The following is a 26,164-nucleotide window of genomic DNA, read 5'->3' as shown; positions in this document are numbered from 1 at the left end:
CAGTGTTAGCAGTGGGTTTTCTAGTTGAAGGAAGAACATGTCAGCAGGCTAAGGATAAAAGGATTTAATGTTGATTTTTCAAGGCAACAGTGGACGTAGTTCAACTAGAAGTATTTGCTCAATAGAAATGACAGAAAATCTACAAAGCTATTTTAATTGCTCCTCAAACCCTGGATTTAACCAGTCTTCCTGAAGACTTGCTATAGCCCCTGCACCTTTGCAGAACTGGTCTACTTTGAGAATTATATGGCACAAGATTGGGGGATTGAGCTCTTCATCAGCCACTATCTGCAAATCTTTTCTTTCAAGAAACATGGGAATTGGAGGTGAGGAGAGCCTGGAAAAGCCTGGTCATCCTTGGCCAGAGCCAGTTGTTTTTGGGGCACTCTGAAGTGGCCGATATTCTCTTTTTTGCTTTCACCTCATAAAGTTCAGGAAGGTTTTCTGTCTTGGATTTTTCCAGTAATGCCTGTATCAACACCATTATTCTTCATGTGCTTACACCTTTCAAGTACATATTGTTCCCTGATCTTTATGCCTGTTCTTAGTTCAGCTTTTTGGTTTTGCTCTACTTTTGTAAAGTGCTCCTTGGAGTATTTCTGATCTTTGGTTTATTGTATTTTCCCTTTGAAGCCCCCCTGGCTGGACGGGTGTTTCTGGGATGAGTGTGCTCATGACAAGGTGCCGCTGCAGGCGCTGGGAAGGGCCGGGGCTGCTCTGCAGCGTCGTGGCGTTTGGGTGCTTTGTGCTTTTGGCTGCTGCCTTGCTCAGAAACCTTGACAATTTACTGACTAGTGCCACCTGTAGAGCTCTGCTAATAATCGTGACTTCAGGCATACTCTGCATCTGCTTTTAGTGTTCATTTCCAGTCATTACTTTTTTTTTTTTTTTTTTTTTTTTTTTCAATTTCACTAGCCACACAGTGTTGATTTTTAGTCTGCATTTTTGATCTCCACTTCCCAATCATTTGTCTTAGGTGGATTTTAAGCAATTGCTCTTGATTCGTTAACATCTTTAAGTTACGGATTTATTTTTTTTTTTTTTAGTATGTTCATGCATCGAGCCCAGAACTCAAAGTTATAAGGAGCACTGAAGGACAGGGCTAGGTTAACTTCTTTGTATAATCCAACCATCACCTTTTTACTGGTAGCTGCTTTTTATATCACCTCATGAGTTCCTCTACTAAGGTCTGATCAATTAGCAGATGTTTTGGGGATAACCATGTCCCTTTGGAAAGGGCCTAGTGCAAGCTCATAGCTGTTCTGAGCAGCTAGGACAGGGACACCCATGCTGGCAGGGTACTGTCCCTGGGTTATCCGTGTTACCTGTCAATGAATCATAAATCAGAGTTGCAGTTTCTTAAGCCACCTGGCTGCAGTTTACCTGGGGAGCAGAGGAGCTGTGTTTGTGACTCTGGGGCTTTGTCTTTGGGAAATTCAAGAGCAGAATCCTTTAGGAGGTAGCGATGTGTGAAATCCTGTCCAGCCCCTTTTCCATCAGGCTTTTTCTTTTTCTTTTTTTTTTTTTTTTTTCCCTCTTAAGTATTTCCTTTCTTTAAAATTGATTAGTGGCCCTGCTATTCCTCTGGTTGCCGTACATAGCTGCTGGTGAGAATTTGCCTGGCATGCTGCTGTTCCACACCAGGTAAACAGGACTCAGTTTTTCCTTAAATATTTGAGCAGAGGAATTGCTAGCTCCACAGGGTGTTTTGCTTAATGTCCACAGTAGGCTGGATGGCTGCTGTGTGCCTACCTGGCAGCTTTTGATGCTGATTTTTGTTCTAAGGCTACCATTCAGCCTTTGTTTTATGGCTTCTCTTGTTGCTCTTTCAGCTCAGTAAAATGCGTTCTCATGGATGTTTCTCCGTGTCTTGGTTCCGAAGTGAGAAATCGAAACCGTGCCCTCCGTGCTGAACAGTTAGCTATGCACTCAGTCGTGCCTTTGCTTTAAGCCTGGACCATACGGAATATTTAACCCTAATGCCTTTACTTTCCAGGTAGAGGCTGATGAATGAGCTTGTTTTTCACCCTCGGCGCTGGTATATTTTTTCCTCCCGTGCTACGTTGTGCTGTGGCACATACCCAGCGTTTTGTTCTCTGCTCCTGCTCGCAGCACCCTGACAAGCCTTTGACCAGCTAATAGGTTTATGTTGTGGGCTGCCGAATGATTCATTCATGTGGATTGGCAGTCCTGCTGCTCTCTAGGAACAGTGTACGCTCATTGAGGGATGTGATTTCTTGAGTACCTTCGCTTGGAGGCTGCATAAACAATCGCAGCCGAGATGTCATTCTCAGCTGATGGATATTTAGCCTTGTAATCCGCTTTTCCGCTCTCAGAGCGGTACCCCAGATGTTCCCTTCTGCAGCAGGTCTCCCTAAATAGCACCTTATAGGATTCAAGACCACATTTTTGCCTTTCGAGCTTTTTGTGCTTGTGCACAGTAAACAGGGAGAGACTGAATTTTTTGGTGGTCACATTTTCTTAAAGGGACCTGAATTTTGTATGAGGTGCCTGAAAATTAATTCAGTTTTGACTCAGTGTCCTAGATGAAAATTGTCAAAAGACTGGAGTCATATTGAAAATGCAGCTGAAATTAAGGGAGGAAAGCAAAAGTGACAGTACCCATCTCACTAATATTTACACTTGTAAGATAGAAATAGTAAAATTTGTTTTAAACACTTCCTGTTATTGGTGGTTTGCATGACGTTACCAGGAGACTTGGCTTCTGGCATTTTCTCTTCCAACCAACCTGACTCTTGATAAACTTCTTCCTCCCTTCCAGTATGTGTGTTTTTTTTTCTTTTTTTCTTAAAATTTTAAGAAAAAAAGCACATAGATTAAATCCTTTCAGGCATTACTTTAGAGTTGCACAGAACCTAGCAGAGTGGTGCCTATATCTCATATATGGAACCTAGAACGATAAATAAGCGGTTGGACTTGTAGTTTTACTGTGCAGGAGCCTTTTGAGTTTTCATTTTTGTGCATCTGTCTTACAGTTTCCTTGGGGTGGCATTCTTTGAACTGATATTACTCGAATAATCCTTAAGAATAAAGCATATAGGCTTAACATGAACACTAATTTCGGTGTCATATGTGAAAACATGTACTTTATTCCCTTTAAATTAGCACGATTTTGTTCGCCGAGATCGACCGCCAAGGGTACTAATAGACCTCATACAGAGGACAAAAGATGCAGTACGAGAACTGGATAACCTTCAGTACCGGAAAATGAAGAAAATCCTCTTCCAGGAGACGAGGAATGGCCCGCTGAACGAGTCTCAAGAGGAAGAGGAGGTACTGCTATTTTCTCATTCCCTTTGTACTTTTCTAAATACTTTTAGAGAAAACAAGATGATTTTGTCCTTAATGGGGCAGAATAAACCCAGCCTAGGAGTGGATACAGTTGAGATTGTTGCAGTATCATCTGGATCAGCAGACCAGGGTAGCATAACGAGTGGCAGCAACCATGACCCGGAGTGTGAGATGTGCCTTTACTGGCAAGATAAAAACCCCTTTTGTTTTTGTATTTTCCAAATGGTGGCCCTTCATCTGAGAACTTTAGGGAGGAAACTCCTTTCAGGGCAGACCCTGTGCTGATGAGAGTCATTCAGAGGCTGTGTGAGCGAGGGTCTGTTGACAGTCCAAGCTCTTCAGTCTCAGAAGCACATCAAGATCAGTTGATAAATGTCTTTTCTATTATTATAACTATCACATTAAGTAATTGGCCTATCAATTGCTGAAAAACAAATCATCAAAGTAGTAAGACTTATTTCTAAAACTTCTATAATGTTAAAGAGGGGGAAAAAAGAACAGATTAAAGACATAAATTTGTTTCAATTTAAATCTCGTAACAAACAGCCCACTTAATCAGTGTATGATAATTGGCACTGACTGTGGCTTAGAGAAGGAAACCAGTCATTTTTCAATTGATGAGATTAAATGGAAATTAATGTCACTTGGTGCAGGCACATTCGATACATAAATCTATGACTGGTTCTCAGTAGAAAACAAGCTCCCAGGCAAACTGATGTCTGTATTCTTTTTCTTGCTGCACTATAGCAAGAAAACAGCGAGAGCGATATGTGAGCCCAGCTTGTATTTGGAATCTGGTGTTGAGACCTGTGTATGCCAAATGCTCTTTTAAGGCTGTACTAGAGCTTTGGCTTAAGGAAAGGGCAAGTTTGGGTGTCAGACAGAGAGACATGACAGCATAAACTGCCCTTGATTGGAAGATGGAATATAAACAAAAAAAATGAGCAGCAAGAAAAGCAACTGGTGCAGTTAATGCTACAGAAGTGCTTCAGTTCTAACCCTCTTGTTAGTCTATTCCTAAGCATCAACCCTGTGTATGGGGGAGAAACAGGGGTGGTTTCACATCTTTACACTGAAATTTTCAGGCTTTGCCTGTGTGTGACAATCTGTTAGGAGAACGCGAGGACAGGGCAGAGCCAGGGGTGCTTCCCCCAAGTGACTCTTCGGCAGATCTGAGCTTAGCGGCCCAGATGGAATGGATATGGCAATAGTTGACGCCCAAAGGCATCTTTTTCGGTTCCCCTTCTCCCCACCCCTAAAAAAGAAGGGGAAAGGAAATTCCCTGTCCGCGAATTAACCTCTAACGATGCCCGCGCTCTGCACGTGCACAGCATGGCCCGCACCGTGCACCACGCAGGGCCCTTGGATTGCTCCTGGGTCACTAACTTGGCAGTGAAGGGAAAACAGCATCTGCTTCAGTTACTACTTACTGGTCAGCTGCAAACGCCCCAAGCCCATTCCTTTCTATACCTTAGAAAATCTAAGACGTGGAAAAGGGGCTTTATAAATCTTTAACACTCAAAATACTGCTTACCTGCTTTCCTCCAAGTTGGTGCAAGAAAGTTTAGGACATCTGTAAAGTATTCAAGTCAGAAAGTCAATGTGAAGGTGGCATATGCCATCTCAGCTCTGTCCTTTGTGCATATGTATTCATTAATGACATAGTCATTCATCTCAAATGCTTCATTATGTTATTTCTTCTTCAAATTTATATAAGCATCCTGGAAATCTTTTCTTTCTCATGTACATATGTTGTCAATCAAATATCATTCTTTTGCATTCTAGATTTTAAAAGTGCCCTTACCCAGGCTCTGAATAATCTGCTAATTGCTTTCAAAAAAAACAAATCACATAATCAAATACAAATCTGTCAAGTTTCTTTGAGTTTTCAGCACAAGCAATATTCTATTAATTGATTTGTAGTGTAATTCCTGCCAAGCTCTCTTTGAAGGCCAGGGCAAGCTGAGTCTAGAAACAAGCCTTTCATTCTGGTGAAGCATGGCTATTTTGGACAAGGAACTGAAGGGTATTCCAGAGGTCTAGTCCTCACTATGAACTCTTTGCAAGCATCTTCAATTCCCCTAGTTTATTACAACTGACTTCATAAATTCTTTAAGTCCATTCAGATTAAGCTCATACCATAGGATTACCGAACCAAGTTTGCAAGCAAGAAAAGCTGAGATGCTGCCTTCTGATATATATAAAAAAACGTATGAGGAATCTTTATCTAGGTACATCCAAGTTGATTTCAACAATTTTGATTACTATAACAATGCAGGCTCTTTTGAGTCAGCTGTTTAAAGATGAATGAAGATTACATAAGAATTTATCTTAATTGACAGTACAAGATTAAGGGTTTTTGGTTCACTTTGTTTTAGCTTGACAGAATATGACAACTGGGGCACATATGGTTAAATGTTTGCACATGGAAGTTTACAACTCCAACACCCTTAAGCAATATAAGATCCTTATCAAATCATGAACAGTTTGGACCAGTGTTGCATCTCTTCTCATTCACAACATTGTGTTGTGGCATGCTCTGACTCAAAAAAGTGTTTTTAATACAGAAGTAGAGGAAGGATTGCTCCTGTCTCAGGTGTAACACTCACCAGCAATCCAATATTCCTGGATGTTTCCAATTCAAGCCATAAACATTCATGCCCAGACTTAACTGGTTTGAAAAAATCTGGCTTGGAGGCTGAAGTGTTAAGGTTGCAGGGAAAGAGGTGAAACCCAACTGCCCCATATGGAATATTTCATAACCCAACTGGCCTCAAGAAATGGAGATGCCAAAATAAAGAGCAAAGAAACTTTGTACACTGCAGACACATGGTGGCAGTTCATCTCCTGCAGTGTTTGTAACTGATGCCCCTTGTTTTATAGGACAGTGAGCATGGATCAAACCTGAGTAGGAAGATGGACAGTCTGGGCAGCAACCATTCCATCCCGAGCATGTCTGTGAGCACAGGCAGTCAGAGCAGCAGTGTGAGCAGCATGCAGGAGGTCCTGGATGAGAGCAGCCCTGAACTGGTCATGATGCATAGTGACGAGAGCACCATTAATTCCACTTCCTCCGTTGTCCATAAGAAGGTATGTTTTCTGGTGCTCTCCATAGCTTCCTGCAGTCCCTGCCCTTGCTCACGCTGCCTCGACTGTGTAGGGCCCAGGAGTGCCCTGGAGCGGGGCCGTCCGCTGAGCGCAGGGGACTGGCTTGCTGCAATAGAGATCTGTGTTTAGCAGCTCCACTGCACTTAGATCATCTCTGAAAATAATAAAGAGGAGGGTGCTAAGGAAAAGCAGTGCTGTCAGTGGCTAGGCAGGTGCACAGACTTGCTGCATGCCTCCTTCCCCAGCCCTGCACGTGCACTTCAGCTCTGCTTGCAATGTCCATCCTTGCTTCCCTGCGAGTGATCGCACTGGGCTGTGGATGTGGTCACCAGCGGCCGCAGCAGCCCTGCTAACCGTTTGCCAGTCACAGTGTGTGATTAAAATCTGCTTGCTCTTGGATTTCCCTCATGAGACCTGGAAGTGTGCAGGACTTTGGAGCCCTCCCACAAGGTATGTTTTGATGCCACTCCGTGCATGTCTGCTTTGTTCACAAGTTGCAGCACAAATCTGTTGACTTTTAGTTTTGTTAGTGCTCAACATTAAGCTGATGTTGCCTAGCCAATAAGTCAGCATCTAACCTGAGACTGTTTTAATAGAGTAACTTTGGCTTGAGAAAGCAGTGATGTTGACTAGTGGGCAATAAAATGTAGGTTACGTCTTTGGGTTTCTCGTTGGAAAGAGCTTCAAAATATAGCTACAGACTATATAGCCAGAGACTGCATATACATTCTCTGCTGCTGTAAACATTACAGCAGCAATAGAAGAATGAAATTCTTAGTTACAGGCTTTCCTGTAAGCCTGTAACTTTAACAATTAGCATATTTTTTTCTCTGAAATACAGTATTTGTGTAATTGAATGTTGCAACATTTACAGACTGGAGCTCTGAAGAGAATTTTTGTCTTCAGAAAAAGATTGATGCATGTATTTAAAGGTATTGACAGATGAGCTGCATAGGTTTCAGGGGGTTACAACTCTATCAAATACGTTTGCAATACCATCTTCAGAGATCTTTCTGAAGAAACATGCCAGCCCAAGGAGGCTTCCTGAATGAATAACTGCACTGATTTTACATACAGTCTGATTACAGTTAGAGCTTTCTCAGTATGTGTAGGCTTCAGAAATTTGTATTAATTTTAATTTCTCATTGTTAAGTAGTCATATTTATGTATGCATTAAAATACAAGTTTGAAGGATTGATTTACACAATAGTCATACATTATAATATTACTGATTCATCAGTGTCATTACAGTCAATGTGGGGGGGGGAAATGAGCCATTTCCATCAGACATAAATTACATTTGTGAAGGAAGCAGTGTTCCTGCTCGTTTTAAGAATGAGCTCTCATTCCTGAAACTTAACATTTCACTTTAGAAGTGCCATGTAATCACTATAAATTTAAATGTAGAAAATATCTGAGGCTATGAATTCAGTCTTGTTAGACTTCTGCATAACTGCTTCTGTTAGAGGAAGGCATTCAGTTAAGATGGATGTCTAATTCAGTTAGGCGCCTTTCAAACAAACAAACAAAATCTCCATAACTCTTGGTTGATGTGTAGGGTCATGTTTAATTATGAACAGAAATAAATATTTTCTGTCTCCACTTGCTGTTTTTTACAGGCAGGGAATGTATAGCTGCCCAGCCATGTGATTGCACTGTATGTAAAACACATGCACTCTGCAAAAAGCAAAGCATGCATGTCGCCACGTGGAAATTTTTCTTGTTTGCTTTGTAGGACTAGGATCTCTTGCACGCTTAGGGGCAACAGATGTGTAGTAAAAACTTGGCTGTAGATCACTAAAAGTAGGTGTTTCTAGGGTGATTTTTGCAGTACAAAATGCAGTCTACAGTGACAGCCTTTACAAAGTAGCTAACAGGCTGAGAAGTCTGCTCCTTGTAGCAGGGCAGGTATCTTCTCAGTTGGTAAGAGTGACCACCAGGTGGGATTTAGATATTTCAGGAAGGTCATCTACCTATCTATCTGTATAAATTTACATAAATCCCCTTCTATTTCCAAGCTCATATAAAGTTTCTTATTCTGAAAAATCACTTTATGTGTTTGCTTTAACTGTATTTCTATGCTTTGTGATTAAAGTGATCCAAGCAACCTGTTTTCCTCTTAACAGATGAGAGGTAGGGAATGTCGAATCCAGCATCCACAAACTAAATGAAAGAATTTAGGGTCAGAGTTTAAATTAAGCTTTTGCTTTGCATTTAAACCCCTTTTAAAGGTTAAAAAGAAAATCTTGATGAACATAATTAGCCAGCTGCCTCCATTCTGTGGACACAGGTTCAGACACCGGGCTGCTTTGGCAAGGGTCAGATGAAAGCATTGTGCAATGTGACGATATTCCATAAATGGCTTAATATCCAGTCTGGTACATCCAGAGGCAAAATTGCCCAGCCTGTTTTTTAAAGGCTCAAAGCTCTAAATGTCACAGGCCTTTGCGTGTTACCGCAGCCCTCGGATGTCATGTGCAATTGTAAAAGTCTTGGGTGACAAAGCTGTGGTCGTGGGGATGCTGCAGCTCCCGGGCACCGGTGCTGCCCGTGCTGCGGAGCCGGTGCTGGAGCGGGAGAAGCTTGGAGCATCCCTGCATCAGGCATCTTCACTGTGACTAACTCTGCTGAATCAGAGGTGAAGCATAAGGAACAGGCTGGGATAGCGCAAGCATTTGTAAACAACAGCCTTTTTTAACGGCTGCTAGACAGCTTTGTGGTCCCGGGCTGAGTAAAGGGCCTGACCTAGTGCATTTTCACTGGGGTTACTACCTTTTGGTGGCTGAGGTGCTTGGGATCTGCGTGGTCCAGAAGAGTACATGTGAATGGACATTGTATTGAGATAAGGGCCACCACACGTGAGCCTTGGTGCAGCAATAAATTGCTGTGTTCCCAGGCTTGTGCTTAGGGCTAAGGTGACTCCCATTCACCAAGGGAAAACCTGTGTGCTAGAGGAAGAAACACCAGGCAAGAGAGGGGACACGGAAGGGGCGGGGGGGAGTGTGTATTTAGTTTCTACAGCTGCTTTCTAATCTCCTAGAAGAAAAAAAATGTGCTATTCAGGCAGCAACTCCTGTACCCTCCCTTCCTGGGGTCTTACCTCTTTTTAGAGCCAAAAACCATTTCCTCAGGAGGATCCCATAATCGCAGGCAGGTTCTTCACAGGAGACTCAGGTGTCTCAGCCCTGTTTTAGTGAGAGATCCTGGAGGAACTTCTGTTTTCTCTGTACAGGTTGCAGGCTGGCTACCTCCCTGTGTCGTGTAAGAGCTCCAGGTTTCTAGGCTCTGTTACATAACTGTACTTCCTCACCCAAGAATCACGTTACATATGGATATACGTTCCCCTGGCCAGCTCCCCTGGGGAGCTAATTCAGTTGTTCAGGTTAAGAATTGAAGAGTAAATGACAGTTCTGTGACAAACCCAATTGTAGCTGGAGCAAAAAGAAATAAGGAAAATGTTGGGAGGTGGAGAGCTGTTGAACTCCAAGCACAGCGTATGCTGCAAAGCCATGTAGCCCAGAAATGATGCAGGCATTAGTTAATATTAAAGTGAGGATAAAGATTTTTGTGTCTTTGAGGATGCAGGTGTCCAGACGTTGTGGCATTCTAGATGTTAGGAATGTCTAGTCTTGTACAAGTTTGTCCATTTTGGACAGTCAGGGGGTCCCTGTTTGTCGCTGTTCAGGATTTCTGAGCAGTACAAGTCCAGACTGACGCTTATGAACCGTGACCCAAAGCAAGAGTGTTCACATGCAGTTCACATGCAGAAACCAACAGTATTGCCACGGGAAGCGTGCAGTGTAGGTGAGGGCCTTGGGGAGTTCACCTGTATTCTCAGTGCCCCATTTACCATAAGATATAGTGGTCTTTGGTTTTAATTCTTTACATCTGAAAGTACAGCCAAAAAGTGATTTGAGATTCTCTTTAGTTAGTACTGAAATAAGAGTAAGATATGCTAATGTTTACCAAATTCTTATTCAATGGTGTATCTGTTCAGCTGATGGTGCATGTTAGTAGGTGTACATTTGGCTTCCGAAGAATATTGTTCTGTTGTCATAGATAAATATGCCAAATGGCAGGATTTGGGGTGCTTCCTTAGGATACTATTTTACTGCCATAAAACTTTATAATAGCAAAAAGGCTGTTATGTTTTAATCTTAAAAAAAAAAAAAAAAAAAAACTAGTATGCTATGGTTTTGTTCGACTGCAATCCAGAGCTGTTGCAGTTAAATTTACTTCAACCTTAAAATCATTTGTACTTGCAGAGATGAAACTCTGTCAATAAAAAAAAAAAAAAAAAAGGAATTGTCAAGGAAATCTTATGCTTTTAGTTTAGTTTATACCAAGAGATGTGAAAGGAGGATGTTCTTAGTTGAGCATCAGAAATTCTGCCTAATGTTTGTAATAAAAACATACTTCTGTAATAGCCTGGCAACCTGAGAGACTTTCCAAATCCATTAAATCAAATAAATCCACACACACACTGCCTTTCACTGCTGTGCTGGTTCCTGTGGATGGAGAGTTCTCTGGCATGTAGCTTGTACATGAACTGTAGCTGATGCAAAGCTGGATGTGTTTTTTATTATTCATATTTGGGGAAAAAAAATTAAGAGATGTAAAGGCTATTTAGGTAATGAGTGAGAGCGCTGTCTTGGCCTGCATATGCAGGCACTGATGCAAGTTTGTAATGACCTCTTGCATAGCAGGCTAGTGGCATAAAGCTTTTTCTTGAAAGCAGGACTACTCTTGATACTTAAGCCTCTCTGCAGATTATTGAGGCATTTAGTGCAGTGTCTTAAAATGATTGATAGTACATTGTTATCTTCTTTCTTGAAATTCTTAGAAGTTAGTAATGTGCTGTAGTATTATGCACTGCTTTGCAGTTCCAGTAAGGTCCTTCCTACAGTTGGTTCAGAGATTCCCTTTCTGACTTGTCTAGAAAATTGGTGGTCCTTTTCAGCTAGTGAATCCTCTGGTGTAAAACAAATGTAAATATCAAATGCAATTCATGTATCTGGCCACCCAATTTTATTGTCACTAAATTTTGAAGAAAAATTCTCATTGATAATAAGGTCAGATTTATTTCTTCTTCTGATCAACATGAAAATTGGTTATGTAGAAGGTAATACAGTCAGAAGACCAAATGCCTCCCTTAGAGAGAAATTTGAAGATACCAGATTATTGACCTGTAATAAAGAGATTTTAAAGCCTTAATATGAGCTGAAATCTGAGCCTGCCTAAAGTTGTGCTTATAAGTCAAATCTTTATTGTAAAGACAGAAAATAGATGGAAAAAGAAAAATGTACAGAAGATGCGTTACTTTAAAAACAGCACAAAACATGAAGTGCAGATTTAGGGTGGAGAGAGACCCTGACACAAACCTTATGAGATTTGGGAGTGCTTTGTTTAGACGCAAAGATCAAGCGTCGACCACCCAGAGATGCCAGTTTCATATCTTTGCTTCCTGAAAGTGTAGACTAAAAGTTTAAAACTAAATTTCCTAGTTGGGCCCACATCTGTAAACAGCTGGTTTTGCAGTATCTAGTAGCACTAGTTTTCTTTGGGGAAGAGAAATAGACCAAAAACTGTAGATGGACGTAGTCTCAGCAGGTGTCAATCACATTATCTGAGGAAGTTTGGTGAGGTGAGACTCCTAGGTTATTTCTCTTATAGTTGTTAGTTTACTAGCAGTCTCAGGAGCAGAGTAGCTTACTTGCACTTGACATGGAGAGTTATCAGACCATTTATTTCTGGTAGCCTGGCAAGTTTTCTGGAAAAAAATATTGCCTTTAAGGTTTTACAGGCATGTCTGAGGCTTGGTAACAGCTGCCTGCCTGTCAGTAGTTCTAGATACCAGACCAGGGAAACTGGGGAAAATGATTCAGCTTTTTGCCCACTTGAAATGGGGGGCCGACTTGTCTTGGTGCTTTAGTTTGCTTAGTTGCAAAGGAATTTTTCCCTACCTCGACCAGGTTTTTTCAGTTTGAAAAACAGAGGGCAGTTAATTTGCCTTCTTGATGGGCGGTTGCATTCTGCCATGGACTTCTTGAGCACCCCAAAGCAACTGGAAGCCCCATAAAACAGCATCAGGATGGCATTTACCTTCCAAGTATCCACTTGCAACAGCAACATAAAGACAGGAACATAGAGACTCAAAACCGAGGATGTGGGGAAGGTTGAAAGCACTTAAAATCAACCCATGATATGGTTCTTTGTATCAGTACTTCTGCAGCTTTTTTGTTTTTCCTGCAAATCATGTAGCAGCGCATACGGGAAGCACTTGAACTTGTGTGGCAGCAGGGCAGGAGGCGCAGGTAGCGGTGGATGGTGGAGCAGGACGGGAGCCGAGGGCATCGGCCCCGCGGCGGTGTCGCCATCGGGCTCCCCAGCCGCACGGGTGTCTGCCCTGCGTTTGACTGCGGAGGTTTGGCCTCGCACCCTGCGGGCCACCCGTCCAGGGCATCTTTACCTGCCTTAGCGGACATGACCCGAGGGCCCCGCCATGCCTTCGTTTTGCCCCCGGGGCAGCTGGCAAGGGGAAGGGTTCGGTCGTGCCCCACTGGTGCAGCCCGTATGGGGCACACGTCGGGGTTCGGCCATTTCGCTAACACCATCTCCGTGGCCTTTCAGCTTCGGGTATATCCAAGAGTGTGCAGGGACAAAGTAGGGTGGCTGCTGAGGGAGCCATTGCGCACTGGAAACCTGGGAGCTGTTGCTTTAAAGGAGAGGAGGGAAGGGAGAGAGAAGGAGAGGAAGAAAAAAACCCTTTTGTGGGCTGTAGAGAGAAGGTGCTAGAAGGGAGCCGGATCGTGCCCGGCCAGCAGCATCCCTGAGCGTGCACGGAGGCCTTCCCACACGGGCCGCCCGCCATGCCCACGGCCGGGCCGCGCGCTGCCCTGCGGCCGAGGGCGCCGCCGTCCGCGCCGGGGCCGGCCCTGCCGCCGAGGGCATGAGGAGGGAATGAGGCCGATGCTGCCGCCGCCGTGACAAAAGGCACCGGCATCTTCCCGCCTTGCCATGGCCCCGGCCTCGCTGGAGGGATCGCTGCGCTGCGGCGCCCGGCCTTTCTGAGGAGCCCGGCCGCTCTGCGTCGCTTTGCGCTCCCCAGCTGGGTTTTTGGCACATATGTAATACCGGCAGTTTAAAAAAAAAAAAAAAAAAGGAAAAGGAGGCAGGGGCTGGAGCGGGCGTCCCGCTAGCGATCAGCTGACGCTGCGAGCCGCTGGCTGCAATGTGTTGCTTATTCATTTCGTACCGTGGGAGCTGCAGGGGCTAGCCGAGAGCTGAACTATGCATTTCAAACAGCGCCGCTTGTGCAGAAAGAGGGGCGAGAGAGCAGCAGCCGGCCAGGAACGAGCACAGCTGGACTTTCTCCTTGTTTTTATCCATTTCTGCAGGATCATGTATTTATAAGGGATGAGGTGGGCCACAGGGATCGCAGGCCTGAGGTGCGGCCTACCCAGTCAGTGCAGAATCAGGCCCTCCACTACCGGAACCGCGAGCGCTTTGCCACGATCAAATCGGCGTCTTTGGTAAGCAGCCGTCCTCCCCCCGGCCCCCATCGTGTCCGTGTGTCTGTCTGTCCGGGAAAGGGTCATGGATGTCTCCTTTTCGCCCCCCCGCCCTTAATTTTCTCGTTGGCATAGCAACTGGATATTGCACCGAGAGATGCTTTAGCTGCATGAAGTGTAAAATGCTGAATGCATTTGATATTCATGGGTTCCTATTGGGGGGTATTTCCAGGATATGTCAAATAACCCAAATTTAAGGGTGAGGGCAATATCCTCTCCCAATTCTGATTTTTTTTTTCTTTTTTTCATCTCCCCTCCCCTTTCCCCCTCTGCTTTTGCTAGGGCCCCTAATGTCCCCAGGCGTCTTTATCCGCATGTGCCTAAAACGTCTCCGTGTGCATGTGTGGAATCCGTTCCCGTGCTACGGAAATGCAGATGCTCTTGGAAACAATAAGGCTGCCGGCCGGAGCGCCGGCTCCTCGCCATCCCTCCATTCATCCTTTCATTCATTCATGCGGTGCTGGGGGCCGCTGCGGCCCTGGACAGGGGATCTGGGGGTGCAAAAAGCCCCGGGGGGGAAGGGAGGCCCCCCGCCGCGTTCCTACTACTGCAAATGTGCTCATGGAGATGCCTTTGTAGTAGCGAGAGGGGTGTGTGCCGGGAGCACGGGTGGCTGCGCCGCCTCCCCCCTGCACACGGAGCCTCCTCCCAGCCCCAAACACACGGGACGATCCCCCCAAACGGGGGGGACCGTCCGGGCCCCGCGGTGCAGGGGGTCACGTGGGCGGGTGTTGAGCCGGAGTAGCCGCTGCTCCTCGGTGGCTGTAATGACATCATCGGGCCCCGGCGACATGAGCGCGGCGCGGCCGCCACCCCCCGGCTACCGGGGCCCCTTCGCGGCCCTCCGAGGTGGCCGCTGCCACCATGGAAATGGGCAGAGCGCCCGCGCTGCCTTGGCTTGCAGGTGAGCTCCTGCACGGCCCTGGTGCTGTCACTTGCCGGGCCCCGAGTGTCCCCTGGGTCGCCTCCTCCCCCGATCTAAAGCGTGACCTAGAAACATGTGCAGGAGGGGACTCCGTGCAGTGCTCCTGGCTCAGGGGGACCCTCTGCCCCACCACGTTTCCTCCTTTGCGTGTGCACACGAGTGTGTGCCCATGCGGTGCCAGGGAGGAAAAGCAGGGTGATCAACTGGAGGCAAAAATGACAACCGACTCGAGCACCATGCTCTAAACGTGCATGTATTTCATTGATATGTGTCCATGAGAGTATTTGTTGTATTTTTCTACTCCCTGAGGAAAGGTATTGCATCTTCTGCCCTGCCTTCGGCAGCAGAGTCCAAAATTCTCCCCTCTCAGAATGCCGTCCCTGGGCTCTCTGAGTGGCTCCAGGCTCTCTCGTGGTGAAGCCCCTGGAGAACTGTTAAAAAACATGGGTGTGAGGATATGGATGGTGAGGTCTTCCCGGACCTCTGAGCCCTGGAGAGGATACCTGCTGTGCCAAGGTCACTCCTAAATCCCACAGCAGCATCCTGCAGGCTGGGGTTGTGCCTGCCTTGCTGCTTTGGTCACTTGGATTTGCTAAAGCTCCTCTTTAGTGACCAAATGACTATAATGAAGTGAATACTAGGTAAGAAAGAAATGAGGCTTTCTGGAGAACTTCCCTCCTTCAGCTTTTCTGTGGGAAGTGCTCTGCGATGAAGCACATCTGGGCTCATGCCAGGAAGGCTGAAGTTCACGCTAGTGCAGCAGTACGTGCACAGCCCCGTACCTTCGGGGAAGGTGAGAATTCCCACATGGTAACTCCCTGTTTTAGCCAGCAGGCCTTTCCTTGAGGGAGCACACGGTTGTATGTGCCCCATAAAAGCTTTCTTGCCCTTATCATACAGGGAGAACTTCCCTCACAGGAAGAACCTCCCCACCTTGGCATTATAGGAGATGTTACTCTGTGTTTGGGTTTTGAGACAAGAGGGTTCATTTCACAGTTTATAACAGAAGTATTTTTTTTCATGTCTGTTAATTGCATGACAGGCTTTTCCCCTTAGTAATTGTTCATTCACTTCTGCATGTGCCAAAATGGAAATGTAGAAATTAACTTAAACTGTTATATAATAACTTAAACTGTTCCATACAGCAGTGTTTTCCATGCAGTATTTGATTGTCTCTCCGCGCCCAGGGGTTGTCACGGGGTGGTAGTAGTGGCTGCTGCTCCTGCTTTGGCCCCAGCAAAACCTCCATCGTGCCTGTCCCCTTAATTTACACTCTGTCTTTCAAGCAGCATCTCCAGAGTCACAAGGTTCCCTGATATCAAGCACGCCCTGTCCTTTTTGCTGGCCATGGTTTCTCAGCACTTAGGTGCTGCTTTCCAGGCACAGAAGGGTCATGCAGTGGAGAGGGGCGTGTGGCTGTATTGCAGAGAACCCAGACCACCAGAAAATGGGAGTTTTGACACCCAATCAGTAACTGGAAGGACATTTGGGTATAGACTCTGCGGTGAGATGTGCGGAGCCCCTCTAAAGTGAAGGAAGGGCATCGTGGAGGGAGAGCGCTGAGCTCGGGGCCATCACAGGGCTTTGTGGCACCTTCTGCAGGCTCCGCTTGGGACCAGGTCTCATCCTGAGCCCTCAAGCCCTCATTTTTCAGCCTTAGATCAGGATGTTGCAGCCTGATGAAGGACAGGTATCCCAAAAGGAGGCTCGCCAAGTTGAAGACCAGTCCCGTTCCAAAAATAAACTCAAATAATTTCAGTTTCGGTAAATTTCTCTTTGGACATTGCATGGTCTACCCCCATACTTTTTCTTTTAATAGCACTTTTGGCAAAAATAACCATCACTTACAGTAGTGCTACTGCAACAATATTTGTTGCACTGAAATTCAGTGCCTGCAAAGAAGATCAAATGCCTGCTGAATTTCCATATTATTTTGCAGATTAGCAGTGGTCCATAAATTGAAAGTTAAAACTAGAGACTTAAGCCCTGAAGCTGACAAAGCTGCATTTTGAAAGAAAGCTAGAGATTCTGCACCCAAAGACGACTATACCTATAAATATTTTTCCTATGAAAGGTCTTTGTTTTTTATTTTTTTAACAAGTACATATGTGCATGAGTGTTTCTGACTCTATTTTCGCCCTGAGCCCTTAAGACTCCACAGCTTCATTCACTTTTTTGATGGCTGCTTCTACAGTTTTCAAGTGAAATGATCTAATATTTAAAACTTGAGAGACAGCAGATAGTGTGGATTCCATCAATGGCCTTGGCTTTCCGTTTCAAGTCCAGATGCCAGCAAGAGAGTGTGATCTCACCCCAGGTCTGTGAAAACCAACTGTCTGAGCACGTGCGAGCGACCTGCTGTGGATGTGGTCATTAAAATAACATCAGACCAGCCTGGCTTCAAAACGTGGCACATTTGCATGTTCCTCTGCACCTTCTGCTGAATCAATGACATTTTGTTCCCCATGGTGGATTTTATCTTAAGGGACTTACCTGGCTGCTGCCTATGTAGATTTTCACACTAAAAATACTGAATTTCTTCTTTCTTGTCTCAAAATTCTTTTGTTGTGAGAGGCAGCCAATGTCTTGCCCAGTATCTGCCTCTGTCTTTCATTTGGACATTGAGAGGGGAGAATAACTGTCCTTTAGGAGAGGCTTTGGTATCTTGGTTAGGCAGTGTAGAAGGAGGAAGTGTGAAGAACTGCCAGTACTAAAGGAGGAATTGGAAGGCCAACTTCCTTATGTAAAGCTAAAATCTTGAAGGGGGGGAAAGAAAAAAAGAGTAAGCCTGGATTCTAGATGACAAGGGACCTGCCTGCGAGAGTAGGTTGGGAAAGGCATCTGTCTGTCTCGGTTCTGTGTACGCCAAAGATGCAGGGAGATAAGAAACTGAGAAAATGTCATACCTTAATGAAAGCTGTTCTGTTTTATACAGGCTTTCAGTTCTGCTGATGACCTGATTGATTATTATGTGCTTCAAATAGAGTTTCAAGAAACCGCAGTATTTCTGTTTTAAAGGATCCTGACATTTTTCTGGACAATGTTCTGCAGTGAGCACTTCAACTGTCATTTTTTCCCTCATAATTTATGGGATTATGTTTGTGAAGAAGTTGGGAAAGTTTGAAGTGCTTTTGTCTAAGAACAGCAGAAAGGGGGGACTGCAACTTTCTCAAATTTTCTTCTTACAGTTGTCACTAAAGCTCTTCAGTCATTCTGGGCTTCCTCCCCAAAACCATCATCATTCATTCATTTAAATGTATTGCCACGGGTGCTCTGAAGTGCTGCTCTGGTATCTCAGTAGGATCTGGTCACACTCAGTAACTATTTGAAGTTCCATTTCCTCTAGGCCTTGGCCAAAATCACCATTTTTGAGAGTTTCCTCAAAACCAGCGGCCCAAAGCGTGGTGGTCCTTAGTACCAACATGCTGAGTGCAGACATTTAGATCCACCAAAGGTCCCTGGAGCCTCCTGTGCTGCTCTTTCATCTTCAGGAATGAAATGTTCCTTTTTTTTTTTTTTTTTTTTCCTTCTGACTTCCATGGTGTCCTTATCTTGCAAACCGCAGGAAAGCGGCAGCTACTTCAGGCAAGAAGAATTTTGGGGTTCTGAAGCTTTGCTGATCTTCCCCAAATGGCTGTTTGCTTCCTATGTGTGAAGTGTGAAAGCAGAAGTCGTCCCCCCTTTGGAGCTGTGGTCTCCAGCTCTGCATCCACGTGTGCAAAGGGCTGCAGCTTTTTGGCTCCCAGGACTATCTTAAAAGTGATGAGCAGACCTTTATATGTGAAGTTCCTGGGACTATATTCTTAAAAAAGATGATTTCAGATTTGGACACTTTCTTAATCTTTCGAATTGGAAGCATTTCCATTTGCATTTTCCTCCTAAAATTCTTGGCACGCCCGCACGTTTTTCCTCCTTTCCCATGCATGCACTCGGAGCTTGGAAATCCGTGTGGAACCTGTGAGTTTTTCAGCTGAGCGAGGTTTATAATCTGCTTCAGCCATATGATCACCCTGGTTAAGGGTGCTCCGTTCCAGAGCACTGTTCCCTTCCTAGAAACTCTCTTCCCGTAGGCGAGAGCGCTCCTTACGCAGCACAAAGTTCCTCGCCTCTCTTTTGCTAGCGTTTTTATAGCATTTTGAGCTTTTGCTCCTGTGTGTGTGTCTGCACGGTCCTGGGAACCTGTTGGTTGCAAGATCTGCTTGTGTGTCTGCAGGTTGTGTCCAGCATAAGCAGGAATGGGACTTCAGCATCTGTTGGCAGAGAAGTAAAGCTGAGTAGCAAACTCTGCCTGGGGTTCAGCAGCTATCCAGAGAAGGGAGAGGCTGTTGCAACCAATATGGGGGGAAAAAAGCAGGAAGAAAATTGTACTGGAAAGCAAGTGCCATGCACATGAAGCGTAAATTTAGCTGAGCGTAGGGGCTCCGCTGTGGCTGTAGTAAAAGATCAGAGTAAGGCCGAGTTGATATGAAATTTTGCAGTTTAATAATGAAAATGGATTAAATGGTTTGTTCTCATCTCATGAGCTAGATGGGAGACTGGGCAGGTGCTTCAGCAGAATATGTGCAGATTGATGAAAACATGGGATCAGGCTACCATCTCCTGAATTTTATCAAGAAATTTTGAAGGAGGCAGCTCATAGCGGGGGATAGGTATTGAGGGAGTGAATCGGAGCTGTGGTGCCCTGGTAAGGAGGGAAGGATGTATGGATGTGCATTTTATTTAAAATGGATGCTGTTTGCTAAGCCCTTGCTACGCTCGGGGTGTGTCCTGGCTCTGAGGAAGGCTGTACAGCAGCCACCTTCGTGGATCTGTCCTGAGCCGTTTGTAACCTGCTGCTTCCTTTGTTCATAACATGACCTTTTCTGCTGTGGAAATGTGCATAAAATCCTTGGAAAAATGGGGGGCAAATACCAGATCTGGCTATCTATGCCAGAAAAGAGAAGCTTCCTGGTAGAGTTTGTGATATTAAGCAATGGCACTGCCCAAGAGCTTGAAACAGCATTCCCTGGATGTTCATTACTGAGGGTACAGCAGAGCATGGCCTGCTTTCCAGGTAAGCAGCTAATAAGGAGAAAGCCTGAGCACGAAGGCCACACAGCAGTTTCTTTTTCTCTTTTCCTGCCACCAGGTTACAAGACAGATCCATGAGCATGAGCAGGAGAACGAGTTGCGGGAACAGATGTCAGGATATAAGCGGATGCGGCGCCAGCACCAGAAGCAGCTGATCGCCCTGGAAAACAAGTTGAAGGCCGAGATGGACGAGCACCGCCTCAAGCTGCAGAAGGAGGTGGAGACACATGCCAACAACTCGTCCATTGAGCTGGAGAAGCTGGCCAAGAAGCAAGTAGCTGTGATGGAGAAAGAGGTGGGTTCGGATATAGGCTGCTTGGAGGGGTACCAGGCAAGTGAGAAGGGCAGAGCTTTGTCCCAGCCTCTGGGAAGAGGCTGTAGATGTAGCTCTTAAAACCCTTCTAGAGGATGGCGTTGCACTGGCATGGACCAGTAACGTAATTAGGGGCAGCCAAGAAGAAAAGATTGACTTCATGGAGGCCTCGGTTGCCTATAGCTGTATGAAAAAGCTCACGGTGCTGTAACGGCCGCCGCTGCGGTGTTCAGTCTTTCAAAAAGTCCCGTGTTAGTCCACATGTTAAATTAGTGGTATTTTTTTTTACCCTCGGGTTATTTTGCTGGAGATACAGGATGCATAAGGAAATTCATATATGGTTGGGGGCTTTGTGGTTTATTGTTTGTGGTTTATTGTTTACAAGTAGGTTTAATGCAGCCGAATACTTGCGGCTTTCTCTGGCCCAGGATGAGGGGATGCTGAAACTGCACATCTGGAGGTTGATTTTTGTGATGCATTTGGTACCTGCTCCCTCACCCTTTTTCTCTCTCCCTCTCTGTGCCTTACAGGCAAAGGCAGCTGCAGCAGATGAAAAGAAATTCCAGCAACAGATTTTGGCTCAGCAAAAGAAAGACCTGGCGACCTTTTTAGAAAGTCAGAAGAAACAATACAAGCTTTGCAAGGAAAAGATTAAAGAGGCAAGAAACTGTTATTTTCAGGGTTGAAGGGGTGTGGAATGAGCATGAACTAGACTTTCCTTTTGATAAATCTGGGCCAGCCCAGGGTTTTAAGGGACACTGTTATACTTGGAAGCAAATTTAGGTTCCCAGCAATTGCCTTTCAGGTAGTAGGAGCATCTTGCAACACTTCTAGAATAATCTATGAGGCTGCTAGAGAGGTCTGCATGGTTCTCTGCAGAGCAGGGGCTTTGAAACTGTGAGTGATGAGGTGAAATGGGAATTATGGAGAACTCCCTTCCTCCTTTCCTTACCTGCTTTTCCCCTCAAGCCTTAAGGAACCACAGCAGCCATGTAGATGTCACTTTGCTAAAAGCCTTGTGATCACTTATACAAATTAGAATAAAGAAATGAGTAATGAAGTACATAGCTAATCCATTGCAAATTGTGTTACCTAAGGACAGTGTTCCCAGCTGAGCTCCAAAATCATCTGCTGTTAAGAATGTAGAGGGGAGAAAAAGGAGAAAGAAAAGGGAGCCCTGTTACACTTGTGATTCAGCAGGGAATTGAGCTTGTATTCAGATCCCATTGGAATAAAGAAAGCTGGAATCCAAGCTGGAAGGCTTTGTGAAACAGGTGGGGAGCTGGGAAGTGAGATGAGGCTTTTGACCCCTTCTCTTTCCTGGGCCACCAGAGCCTCCCCTTCAGTGATGTTTCATTCTTTTCTTTGTAGTGCTGTTTAGATCTAGAGATGGTTCTCTATTTTCTTCTTCTTTTTTTTTTTTTTTTTTTCCCCTCCTTTTAATAATACAGCTCTAAAAACAGCAGAGCTGAGCACAGGCAGGTGACAAGTCTGGTTCTGCTGATAGCTGCTGCTGCAGTCAGGCTTTTGGTGTCCTGCTTTTGTGAATTAAATTGCAGAGGGGTAGTCAGCCAGTGAGCAGAAGGTCCTGAGAGTCCAATGTTTCCGTGATCCTAAGGAAAGTTGTGTTTTCTTGGCTCTGCCTGCACGCAGGAAATGAATGAGGACCACAGCACACCCAAGAAAGAGAAGCAAGAAAGAATATCCAAACACAAAGAGAACCTGCAGCACACACAGGCTGAAGAGGAGGCCCATCTTCTCAGCCAGCAGAGACTCTACTACGACAAAAACTGCCGTTCCTTCAAGAGAAGAACGATGATCAAGAGGCACGAGATGGAGCAGCAGAACATTCGGGAAGTAGGGCACTCTTCAATTCCTCTCCCAAGTGTTTAAATGCTTTAGCTTTGTGTCTATAAGATATGTTATGTGGTACTAGGTCTTCATGTTTTCGGTTGCTAATCTGAACCAAGAAAAATGTAGGGAACGTGTTTCGAGTGCTGGTATTCCATCTGGAAACGCAGTTGGTGGGTGGTGACTTTCATTAATGAGAGAAAGTGACAGAATTAGCTTCCTGTCAGAACCAAGGTGTGGGCAGCCCGCTCTGGATCCCACACGTCCACCTGAACCTGCTGCTCCTGGGGCTTCAGGGGAGGCTGCAGGGTTCCAGCTGCATCGTGGGCCCGAGTGGGTGCTGGGGACACGTGTGGGAGAGCTGTGGGACAACTGAGAGGGCGTCGGGTGAGCACGTCAACCCAGGGGCTAAAACAGCCTCACACGGGACAAATACACTGAGCAGAACAGTCCTCACCCACAGGAGTTAGGCCTTCCCCCTAAAGGGGCAGAGGGTTAAGGGTGCCAAACGAAATGCTAAAAAATTAATACCAGAATTCAGGCTCTTATGTGTCTGCATTCTGCTTGGCTGCAAGTAGTCAGATGTCGCCTTTGGGCCCTACTTAAAGCCCAGAATGGGTGGTAGTTTGTTCATTAGAAGCTATTCAACATCTTGTTTTTTTCCTTGCCTAGTAGGCTTCATATAATCAAATACTGCTTGAAGATAGAATTACTATATTCTTCTAGACCTTTACGCAGTATCAAGCATTACAATATATCTGAATTCTGCATGAATTCTTTTTTTGCATAAGGACTGTCAGAGTTTTAGTGAAGACAGAGAGAAAGTGGTCAAAAAATTCTAACAATTATGTCCTTAGTCTGGTGACGTGTTTTTTTTCAGCAGCTTTATCATTACCTAGTATTTAACCTGCTCAGAGCTTCCTTTGGCTTTAGAGGTGCCCAGGGCTGCTCAGTTGCTTTGCAGATCACATGCAAAGATCTCAGCTTGGACACCCTGCAAATGAATGACAGGGCATGAGTGACCAAAAACTCAGATTCGGGCACCCTTGTGAGTGCGAGCAAGCTCTGGGCTAAGGATGAGAGCCCATTTCAGTTTCCTAGCATGGTATTTGAGTGTGCTTTAAGCAGGAAACCCACCTTCCTTCCTTGAGCTCCTTCATTTAGCCTCTTCAGAGACTTAATTTTCAGAATGATGCACATGTCATTGAAATTCCCTAAAGTAACTACTTAGTTTAAATCTGCTGGATCAGAAATATTAACAGAAATCAGTGAAAGAATTGGAGAGTCTCCTCTTTTCCTGGTTTGCAACGTGGGGGGACGTTTCCCCAGGCTACAGAGTGAAGCATTTCCTACCTGCACTCACAAAACCAGCAGGGCACTGGGAGGGCTTCCTTGCTTTGCAAAACCTGCTGCAACTAGAGGGCCCAAAATCCCCTGGGGGGTTGATAACGTGGTTCCCCCTAATGCTGCGTGTTGGAGCTGAGCCCCTTTGCTTTGACCACCTTAACTCGTGTCGAGGGGATGCTGGAGCTCCCAGCACCGGAGCAGCAGGGGCTATGGGGTGAACTGGAACAGGCAGGAATGAATCCCCCCTGGTTTGGGCCCTCAGTGGAGGTGCTGCCGGGCTGGGTATGATCAAACCTGCTGGTGTGAGTGGATGAGTGACTGAGACATCCAGCTGTGCCCCGCCACCCAGCTCCTCTCTTGTGCTTTGCTGTCGCCTTGCGCAGGAGCTGAACAAGAAGCGGACGCAGAAGGAGATGGAGCACGCCATGCTGATCCGGCACGACGAGTCCACGCGCGAGCTGGAGTACCGGCAGCTGCACACGCTGCAGAAGCTGCGCATGGACCTCATCCGGCTGCAGCACCAGACCGAGCTCGAGAACCAGCTGGAGTACAACAAGCGGCGAGAGCGGGAGCTGCACAGGAAGCATTTCATGGAGCTCCGGCAGCAACCAAAGAACCTCAAGGTGCTGGCAGCTTCCCCTGCCTCTGGGCAGTGCTGGGCACAGAACCCCCTTCTCCAGCACCTCCGTGTGCTTTCCCGTGCGGCCTTTCCCCTTCCGCAGATCAGACGCGCATCAGACTGTTACAGCAACGAGCTTGCTGAGTATCTTTAAGTGCCACGGTAACTTGGCCTGCTGGGTGGAAATAGACTAATATTTAGCAAACTGTGACAGAATTGGCTTTTGGGGAGCTCTGCTTTCTTCAAGGTGCAGCTCGTGGCAGCCTGTCAGTATGGAAAGGGGCTGGGTGATGGAGCAAACGTGGGTGTGCTGAGCCCTGTGCATCATCCTCCCAGTTCAGCTACTGGTTAATTAAAGCCTGTGGGCTGCTCTTGCAGACCTGTGTTCCTCCTCTGGAAAGCCACAGGAGCACGCTCCTTTTTTTTGCTGCTTTGCACTCGTAACAGTTCTCAGATTCGCAGTCTCCACACAGTGTATGGGGGGGCATTTGTGGAGCAGTAAAAGAGGGGATTTTGGAAAGCAAGAGCTTCCAGAGAAGGGGAGCAGCAGGAAGGAGTGGGGGAAGATGGAAATGCCTTGGGGGATGAGTTTTAGATGGAAATGCCCAGGGCCCCCCAAGGCTGTGGGCACATATGGAGTGGCAGCGCCCGGGCACGGGGCAGGACATAGTGCAGAGCTTGGGAAAGTCGCTTCTCCCCGCTGATTCTGGCCCTTCCCAAAGCTCTTCGTGCCCTTCACATGGCTCCTTCCTCGGCAGGCTATGGAAATGCAGATCAAAAAGCAGTTCCAGGACACATGCAAAGTGCAAACAAAGCAGTACAAAGCACTGAAGAATCACCAGCTGGAAGTAACTCCAAAGAGTGAGCACAAGACGATTTTGAAGAGTCTGAAGGATGAGCAGACGAGGAAGCTCGCCATCCTCGCGGAGCAGTACGAGCAGAGCATCAATGAGATGATGGCCTCGCAAGCGGTGAGCGTGGCGCCCGGGGCTGTCCCTGCGTGGCACGTGCAGGAGCTGCCGCGCTCGGGCCGCCATCCGCGTAGCCCGTCGGCTCTTCCCGCGGGCTGCTGGCCGTGCAGTGGTGTTTGGAGCATTTTAAATTGCTGACTTAGACACCACTTTTATTTTTTGTAACCAGCATGTGCTAAAACAGACACCCTCTCCCTCGCACACTGAGGTTTTAGATCAGGATCTTGGGTGAGACTCCTGCCTCTGGGTGTGAGTGGTTTTTAGCAGGTGTTTGTAAAACCCTTCCTTGTTATCCTGCAGCAAGCACAAAGGCTGCGATTTGGGCCATGTGGAAATGCAGCCCCCCTGGTTTGGGGAAGAAAGAGCCGCGTGTTGCCGGCATCAGAGCGGTTACTGGTGGAGGCTTAAATGTTTGTTTGTTTGTTTTCCCCACTGGGTGATCTCACAGCTACGGCTGGATGAGGCCCAAGAAGCAGAATGCCAAGCCCTGAGACTGCAACTCCAGCAAGAGATGGAGCTGCTCAACGCCTATCAGAGCAAAATTAAGATGCAGACAGAAGCACAGCACGAAAGGGAACTCCAGAAGCTGGAGCAACGGGTGTCACTGCGCAGGGCGCATCTTGAGCAGAAGGTACGTTTGGGGCGGGCTGCGGGGCAGTACGTGGCCGTGGGTCTCAGTCTCGCCTCACGCGCAGCGGTTTCCAGATCCTGCTTTGGATCCCTGGAGGAATCGGGAAGCGGAATCCATGGGTGGGTGTTCTGGGAGGAGCTGGCGAGGCCATGGGGGCAGCTCGGCGTTTTCGGTAACCCCGCTGCGGCGCTGCTCGCTCTGCTGCTTTCAGATCGAGGAGGAGCTCGCGGCCCTGCAGAAGGAGCGCAGCGAGAGGATCAAGTTCCTGTTGGAGAGGCAGGAGCGAGAGATCGAAACCTTTGACATGGAGAGTATGCGCATGGGCTTTGGGAATTTGGTCACGTTAGAATATCCCAAGGAGGACTGTAGATGAGATTAAATTTCTTTGCCATTAAAAAAAAAACAAAATAACACAACACCAACAAAAGCAAAGTAATGGTATCAAA

General features: G+C 46.3%; 1 protein-coding gene across 3 annotated transcripts in view; it reads left to right on the top strand.

Moving 5' to 3' along the window:
• Positions 1-26,164, top strand: part of TAOK3 (TAO kinase 3) — a 74,331-nt gene extending 48,167 nt beyond the window's left edge. For 2 of the 3 annotated variants that reach the window (XM_088532310.1, XM_088532311.1), the window contains exons 13-22: positions 3,127-3,294; positions 6,196-6,402; positions 13,818-13,952; positions 20,045-20,281; positions 20,830-20,958; positions 21,953-22,156; positions 23,881-24,120; positions 24,875-25,087; positions 25,536-25,718; positions 25,930-26,164. In XM_088532310.1, the coding sequence (XP_088388436.1) occupies positions 3,127-3,294; positions 6,196-6,402; positions 13,818-13,952; positions 20,045-20,281; positions 20,830-20,958; positions 21,953-22,156; positions 23,881-24,120; positions 24,875-25,087; positions 25,536-25,718; positions 25,930-26,091 (1,878 nt within the window). In that variant the 3' untranslated portion in view covers positions 26,092-26,164. The remainder of the gene's footprint in view (positions 1-3,126; positions 3,295-6,195; positions 6,403-13,817; positions 13,953-20,044; positions 20,282-20,829; positions 20,959-21,952; positions 22,157-23,880; positions 24,121-24,874; positions 25,088-25,535; positions 25,719-25,929) is intronic. The other variant, XM_088532312.1, reaches the window with a different exon arrangement.

This window comes from Tinamus guttatus, unplaced genomic scaffold (genome assembly GCF_059628265.1).
Source record: "Tinamus guttatus ecotype Peru unplaced genomic scaffold, ASM5962826v1 Tinamus_guttatus_pri_ptg000459l, whole genome shotgun sequence".
In the NCBI taxonomy this organism is placed as follows: Eukaryota; Metazoa; Chordata; class Aves; order Tinamiformes; family Tinamidae; genus Tinamus; species Tinamus guttatus.
The sequence above is the reverse complement of the archived record's forward strand: the minus strand, read 5'-3'. Positions and strand labels throughout refer to the sequence as shown.